This window comes from Acanthisitta chloris, unplaced genomic scaffold, assembly GCF_000695815.1.
Source record: "Acanthisitta chloris isolate BGI_N310 unplaced genomic scaffold, ASM69581v1 scaffold38878, whole genome shotgun sequence".
Taxonomy (NCBI): domain Eukaryota; kingdom Metazoa; phylum Chordata; class Aves; order Passeriformes; family Acanthisittidae; genus Acanthisitta; species Acanthisitta chloris.
Window position 1 is genome coordinate 1 of NW_008688241.1, and position 8,219 is coordinate 8,219.

Below are 8,219 nucleotides of genomic sequence, written 5' to 3' on the forward strand. Positions count from 1 at the left end.
GTGTCCCTGGGCTGTGTTAGCTGTGTGCCCATGGAGTGGTTTCCCATGTCCATGGTCCCTGGCAAAGCCCTGTAGCACCTCAGAGCAGCTGTGTGACACAGCAAGGTGTTTCCTGGATGGATCCTGTGGGTGGCAGTGGCTTGTGCAGCTGAAGAAATACTTGAATTCCCCTGGGGAATGTCATTGCTTTAAGAAACCTGAGCCTTCAAACTTAAGGCTTGTTTTGTTGTTTTCCCAGAAATTTGTGCTTCCTGTTTTCCAGCTGTGGCACTGCTACGGACAACAGAGTCAGTCCAGTGCCTGAGGCACTCACAAATCTACTATAAAGCTACCAGAAAAGAGAGTTGTGTAATTACTGCTTGTGCAGTTTGCTGAGCCAAGAGATCAGTGTTTGTCAAGTGATTGAATCTCCAGTTCATGAATCTGCAACCATCAGTCAGTCTCCCTTTGGAGCTGCAGGAACTGAGAGGGAGCTCGAGCTGTCTCAGGTTCTTCAGGGAGCTAACTAGAGTAGGAGTAAAATAGAATTCCATAGAATTCCATAGAATCAATCTGGTTGGAAGAGACCTCCAAGATCATCGAGTCCAACCCTCCCGTGGTCACTAGCCCATGGCACTAAGTGCCACATCCAGTCTCAGCTTGAAAACCTCCAGGGATGGGGAATAGAGTAATGATGAGTTATAAGTAAAATAAATTTGTGCTTTAGATGTAAAGCAGCAATCTCAGGACACTTGGCAAGTGTCACTCAATGAGCTCTTCTAAGATTTTGAACAGCTGGTTGTTGGTTATGTGGAGAAGCTGTGTGACCATCTAAAAGTGGTTAGTGCATTTCTCACACTGCAGATGAAAAGGTAAATGTTTTCAGCCCTAACTCCAGGTAGCTGTTTCTGCAGGTCCTTTCCTGTTCTGGGTGACCTTTCAGTGCAGGCACTGCTGGTGTGTGTTCAGGGAGGTGAGACATGCTGTTCCTCAGAGTATCCTTTAGGCTTTGGGGTTTAATGGACATCAAGGAGAACAGATTTGATGGTGGCTAAGGAGTCCTATTTGTGTTTCCTTTGCCATTTAATTGCTGAGGCTGCAAAGCTTTTTATTAATGTAAAAAGCTTTGGATAGTTGAGGGTGATTACAGGTGATAAATTTTAGGGACTGGAAGGAGGGAAAGGCAGGCAGAGCCTCATGGAAGAGAGTTTGTGGTGTTCCTGGTGGACAGAGGGTTCTGTGAATCAGCACTGGCAGTGAAGACTCCACAGCTGCTTTGATTTTCCTGAGGCACAGATTGGGTTAGATCCATTAGCTCAAAGTGAGTCTAATGGTGCAGTAGTGGTTTGTACAGAAGCAAACTCAAAAGGGAAAAATGTGTGTGTAAATTAAACAGGGATGATTTTAATTGCAGAGGAGGTGGCAAAACATCTGTAAAGCTAAAGCAGAATTTATGTGACCTCAGACCAGTTTGGAAAGTCAGGTTGGCAACACTAACCAACTTTGAACTCAAATATAAGTGAGGTTCTGTTTAAACACACTTAATGGCAACACTGAATTTCTGATCTCTGAGTTTCTGGGGTTTGCTGTCTTTGCTAACAAGGGATCTTGTTTCAGAGCTTGATGCCCTGGATTCCAACGATGAGTTGACACCTCTTGGAAGAATCCTGGCCAAGCTTCCCATTGAACCTCGTCTGGGCAAGATGATGATCATGGGCTGCATCTTTTAGTAAGCTGAGTAGTCTCAGTACCTTCTTCTTATTTCTCTGAGTTCCTGAGCCTCTTGACATGCTTATCTAGATAAGCAATAAATGGTGCAGTTGGGGAAGGGAGACTTGAATCTTCATGGGAACAGAGGAGAAATAACTCCAGTGTAGATAGGGAATAGTCATGAAATTCAGAGTTAGCTGCAAGAGACCAGTGGAGGCTGAAGAGTTATGAAGAGTGGGACTGTATAACAGTGGGGAGAGAAGGAATTTGACACTTTGGCTTTAGCAGAAGGTCTATTCTTTGTTGTTGTGGTGGCTCTAGAGTCCTCACAGCAGGAGGTGGTGCATGGGTGAGGAGAAGGGCAAAGAAGATAGGCAAAGGGCTTGTGAGCAGTTAGCTGCAAGAGACCAGTGGAGGCTGAAGAGTTATGAAGAGTGGGACTGTATAACAGTGGGGAGAGAAGGAATTTGACACTTTGGCTTTAGCAGAAGGTCTATTCTTTGTTGTTGTGGTGGCTCTAGAGTCCTCACAGCAGGAGGTGGTGCATGGGTGAGGAGAAGGGCAAAGAAGATAGGCAAAGGGCTTGTGAGCACTTGCTGTTGTGAAAGTCCTGGAAATGGAGCTTATTTGACATCCACTTGCAGGGAAGCTTTTCAGTGAAGAACTCTGGTAGATAAGCTCCAAATTACTAAGGTTTCTAGCAGAGGATTTTTCCCTAGTAGCAGCAGCAGCAGCAGCAATGACTCTGAATTATAACCCATCCTGATCCTTTTTGTGCTTCCTTTCAGTGTGGGAGATGCTGTTTGCACCATCTCTGCAGCCACTTGTTTCCCTGAGCCTTTCATCAACGAAGGCAAACGCCTGGGATATGTCCACAGGAACTTTGCTGGGACCAGGTACTCCGATCATGTGGCCTTGCTCTCTGTCTTCCAGGCCTGGGATGATGCAAGGTATGTTATCTGGCACAGCACTGGATGGAAGTTATGGGTGAGCTTTTCTTTTCCTTGACCAGACCTCTAATCCCCTCTGTTTGTTTTGCAGGATGGGTGGGGAAGAAGCAGAGAAAAGGTTTTGTGAACACAAAAGGCTCAGCATGGCCACTCTTAGAATGACTTGGGAAGCAAAAGTCCAGCTGAAAGACATACTTACTAGTTCTGGCTTCCCTGAAGGTGATTCTGCTTGGACATAATACTTTAATCATAGAATCGATGGGGTTGGAAGAGACCTCCAAGATCACCAAGTCCAACCCTCCCGTGGTCACTAGCCCATGGCACTAAGTGCCACATCCAGTCTCAGCTTGAAAACCTCCAGGGATGGGGAATCCACCACCTCCCTGGGCAGCACATTCCAATGCCTGAGCACTCTCTCCAGAAAAAATCTCTTCCTGATATCCAACCTAACCCTCCCCTGGCAGAGCTTGAGCCTGTGCCCTCTTGTCCTGCTGCTGTTGCCTGGGAGCAGAGACCAACATTCTGAGGTGATAAATAAGTGACCAGGACACTCTGTGCTGAGCACACAGAGGCCTGGAGTGGATTTGCTCCCTGCTGCAGTGCTCTGGTGCAGATGGAATTCTAGTGTTCTCCTCTAAACCAGAGCAGCTGTGATGGCTGTGCTGCAGCACAGGGAGATTTTGGAGGCTGAGCTTAGGGCTGCAGGGTGAAAAATCCATTGAGCAATTGTCCTTAGTGTGTTACCCCCCTGATTTTCCTCCTTCTTCACTTGTTGCATCTCCCAAACGTGCTGTGCTGTGCTTCCTCCCTCCTACCATGACCCTTAGCAGGGAGTCTGTGTGAGCTGAAGTGTTCTGTTCCCTGGGACTTCCTGGGTTTGTGCCACAATATCCCATTTTCTAGGGAAAACCATATTATTCCATTTTCTAGGGAAAAGTAAACCAAAATTCTTAAACCTGCCCAGGTTCTGAGTTTGCCTGACACTGCTGAGGGGCTCAGGGCAGTGGTGTGGCTGCTGCAGATGTTTTTCTCCCTCTCCTTTGCATTTTCACTTTTTTTTCTTGAAATTCCTTTAATTTTTGTTCTCCTCATGCTGCTGGGATCATTGCTGCTTTTATCCTTAGCTTGCTTTCTGGGCAAGATGACCTGAAACCAAGCCACCAGAGGCTCTGGGGAGGTTTGTAACAAATAAACTAATAAAAACATCCATTCTGGCCTCCCCCTAAAAGTTCTGTCTCCAAAACAAATGACAGTAAACACGCTGTGGTACAGCACATTCTGGGCAAAGCCTTCTCTCCTTGTTTGTGGAGAGTTTGGGAGAGAAAAATACCTCTTTGTCGTATTATTTTTCATCTCTTTGCTCTCCATGAATGCATTAAAAACTGAACGTGGAGCTGAAATGCTCTGAGAGCAGAGGCCATTGGAGAGCAAATGGAACTGGGTTGGTTGAGTCAGAAAATACAGACCCAGGATCCTGAGCAGCTCTGCTGTGCTCTCCTCCATGACCTGTGGATTTGAGCCACTCTTCTGTTCTCTGCCAACAGAGTGTTTGATGATTCAGCCGTTCAACAACACTGGCCCAGACAATAACCTGGATGTTGTCATCTCCCTGCTTGCCTTTGGGGTCTACCCCAACGTCTGCTACCACAAGGAGAAGAGAAAAATTCTTACCACTGAGGGGCACAGTGCTCTCATCCACAAATCCTCTGTCAACTGCCCTTTCAGCAGCCAAGACATCAAGTATCCGTCACCCTTCTTCGTGTTTGGAGAGAAGGTAGAGACTTTGTTCTTGATCTTTGGGAAAGAAGCCATAAGGGAAAAAACCTGACTGTGCAATATTTAGCTTGGGTTTTTTTGGAGGAGTTGATTGTTGGTTTCTTTTCCTAAAGTGACCTTTGTGGTCCTGGTGTCACTCAGCCTCCCAGGAACTTCCAGTCAGCCACATTCAGTAGAAGCAGAGCTGCACAGAAAGTTCCTGTGAGTTTTCTGACAACAACCAAGGCATAAAGGAAAGGCTAAATCATTATCTGCCTCAGGAGATTGTTTTAGGAGCTCTTCCATACTAATTAGACACCAGAGAATTCTTACCCTTATCACTTCTCCTACTTAGGAATCCAGAGAGAATACAGGAACATGGAATATGGCAGTGAGCTGTTCCTCTTCTGCCGTGCATGTAGTTTGTCATCTCCTGAGGACAATTCCTGACTGCCAAGCTTCTAAAAACCCTGAGCTGCTTTCCCCAGGGTCCCCATGACCTTTTGCTCATCCCATGGCTCTGGTGTCCTCAACATGCACTGAAGCTCCTGTGAGCTCTGCTGTGCTGCCTGGTGGGTGTCATGGACTGCTCCTGCTCCTTCAGGGAGCAAACAAAGGCAATGCCTTTATGTTTGGAATAAATGGAATGTAAAACCCTTTGGACACTGGCTGGGATGTGATTCCCACACCCATAGAGCTGTGGTGAAGCTTTGCCTCTTCTTCACCCTTTATGTTAGGATCCCAAGAGGGTCAGAGCTTTGATCTGCCTCGAGCATTTTTTTGAGTGAGCTCCCCTAAACCCCCCAGAAGACTTCTGAGCTCAAAGCTTTGCTTTATTAAAGCAAAATGCAGATGGCAAACAAGGACTGGCTAAGATGTGGGCTGAAAAGTGACTGAGACAGCACCAGGGTGAGGCTGGGGTGCACAGCTCTCTCCCTGCCCACTATGGACCTGAGGTCTGGCTGTCAACAAACAGGTCCAGCAGATTCTGCTGTGTGGAAGGAAGAGGGAGAGAGGAGCTGTCAGGGTGAGAGGCTGAAGTCCCAAGTGCTGCTCTTCTGTTCCTCTTCCAGATGAGGGGCAGGAGCTGAGTGCTCAGGGCTGTCATCTCTGGCTCAGGACAGACAGTCCAAGTGCTCGCTCCAAGTTCAAGCTCAAGGTCTTGTTTCTATAAAAAGGAAGAGAGTTTTGGTGGCTGTTTTTGACACCAGCCAGTGCTGAATCCCTGTAAACACCTGCCTGGCATTCAGTTTAGTGTGTGCTCTTGTAATTTCTTAACATGACACCTGCATTTTTTTGGTGTCGTTTAGGTTTTTATTTTTAAACAACCTTCAGTGTCCAGAGGAAGTTGTAGGGATCTGTTTTCCATTTCAAGAGTTGTTTTGCCTTTCAGATTCGGACACGAGCCATCTCTGCCAAAACCATGACCTTGGTGAGCCCACTGCAGCTGCTGCTCTTTGCCTCCAAGAAAGTCCTGTCAGATGGGGAGCTCATCCTGGTGGATGACTGGTAGGGACCTGCTTGGTGCTCACAGTCATGGGATGGGATGGGATGGGATGGGTTGGGAGGGACCTTGAAGATTATCCAGTCCCAATCCCTTTGCCTGAGGGGCAGTGTCAGCCAGCACAGACAACTGTCTGTGGCACAGGGACCCCAGAGCCAGCTGTGCTGGGAAGGCACCACCTCTGTTTCCTGGGAGGTGATCTGCTTAAACTGAGAACATGACACCAGGCATGGTGTCTCCTTAAAAGCTGCTGGATTTCCCCTGTAACTGGAAGGTTAGTAAGAGGGGTCAGATTGGAAGGCACCACAGTGGGTCATCTGGTCCTAAGCAGGGTCATCCTAGTACTATGTGTTTGGGACCTTCTCTTCAGACAGAGGCTGAGCAAACCTTGTTTTCAAGCTTGGAAACAGCTTGAGGAGAGAAGTGTTTGCCTCTGGCCGTGTACATTTTCTGATCATGACCAAATACCATCTGGATGTCTTTTTAGTCTTTTAGTTTTCCCGCTGGTCAGGAGAACGGAGGCAAAGAAATGCTTAAGCTTAATAGACTAACATTTTTGAGGGTGGCCTGGAGCTTTCAAAATCTTGGACCCTCATGTTTTTGGTTAACTTTATGTTTTTGAATCTTTCTGTTTTAGGATGAGGACTTAGGTATTGATGTTATCCATGTATAGAATCATAGAGTCCCAGAATGGTTTGGGTTGGAAGGACCTTAAAGAGCATCCTGTTCCAACCTCCTGCCCTGGGCAGGGAAATGTTCCTCTAGCCCAGGTTGCTCCAAGCCCCATCCAACCTGGCCTTGGACACTTGTAAGGATGGAGCAGCCACAGCTGCTCTGGGCAAACTCACCTCACAGGGAGCAATTCCTTCCCAGTATCCCATCTATCCGTGCCCTCTGGCAGTGGGAAACCATTCCCTGTGTCCTGTCCCTCCAGGCCCTTGTCCAAAGTCCCTCTCCAGTTCTCTTGGAGCCCCTTTAGGCACTGGAAGGGGCTGAGCCTTCACTTCCTCAGGCTGAGCAGCTCTCCCAGACTGTCTCCACAACAGAGATGCTCCAGCCCTTGGAGCATCTCCATGGCCCTTTGTTAAATCTCCAGAGCAGATTCCAACAAAAGGATTGTTAAAACATAACTATGTCAAATTTTAAGGATCCTTCAAATTCACCTCCTGATTTTGTGCCACTTCACTGACAAACTAGAACGTCAAAGGTGAGAATGTAGGTTTCTTGCTCCAGGACAGGAATATCCTCATGGGTTGTCCCCTGGAGGTCATGGTAGGTGTGAGAGGTTTAAGGAGGGGCTGGAGGTGGAGTTAGGGCAGAGGTTTCGCAGCTGACTGAGCCTGTGCCTAGGATCAAGCTGAAGATGTCACACACGGCGGCTGCCTGCATCACGGCTCTGCGTGCTGCCGTGGAGGCTCTGGTGGTGGAGGTGTCCAAGGACCCTGGGATCATCCAGCAGCTGGAGCCAGTGCACGAGCGGATGCTGAACGTGATCCGACAGCTGTCCCGGCCCGGCGCCGCAGGCATGGCATTGCTGCCAGCCAGCCCCAGGTGAGGGGGACAGCCCTCTGCTCGAGTGGGGCTGAAACACTCAGATCAGAGCCTGGTGTGGGTAGAGCACTCCCTGAGTCCACAGGAAGGACAAGCAGCTTTGGGAATAGAGGCTGTTGTCATTCCCCTGTCAAACCATAGTGGTTTTATAGGAAAGATAATCCAGGTTTATTTGGGGCAAACCTGGAAATAAAATTGCCCCTCTCCATTGCCCTTGTTTCACGCTTTGCTTCTGAAGCAAAGCAAAGTTTTCTGAGTGGAAAATCCTAGAATCATCAGGGTTGGAGGAGACCTCTAAGGCCATCAGGTCCAAGCATTAACCTGTCACTGCTGGAACCCCCAAACCCTAACCCAGATCCTCCAGTGCCACATCAGACACCCCTGAAACACCTCCAGGGATGGTGACTGCACCACCTCCCTGGGCAATATCCCAGTGTGAAACTTCATTCCATATGAGAAACTTTCAATTAATAGAGAGAAATTAATAGAGAGAAAAGAGTGTCTAGAAAAGGTGCAGAAGCACAACAGTAGTTCAAACATCACATCCTGTCAGAGGAAACAGCGATGTCCTTGCTGGGGATCTTGGTCACTGGTTATCCCAGTGCTCCTGCAGAGGTGGAACCCGTAGGGTTGCATCAAGCAGGGGATGTTTCTCTCTGGCAGGTTCGGGGACGGCCCTCGCCCCCCCAAAATGGCTCGGTACGACAACGGGGGCAGCCCCAGGGGCTGGGGAGGAGGAAACCCACGCGGCTCCACGCACAGGGGCAGAG

The 8,219-nt window shown here is 48.3% G+C and overlaps 1 protein-coding gene across 1 annotated transcript; it reads left to right on the forward strand.

Annotated features, from left to right (window-relative positions):
- Positions 1-1,596: 1,596 nt before the first annotated feature.
- LOC103808170 (ATP-dependent RNA helicase A-like) lies at positions 1,597-8,174 on the forward strand (the record flags this gene model as incomplete). Its single annotated transcript, XM_009080938.1, has 7 exons — positions 1,597-1,708; positions 2,478-2,639; positions 2,731-2,858; positions 4,184-4,413; positions 5,788-5,903; positions 7,249-7,449; positions 8,113-8,174. Coding segments are annotated over 7 exons (1,011 nt in total), but the record flags the coding sequence as incomplete, so codon positions are not given.
- Positions 8,175-8,219: the final 45 nt, after the last annotated feature.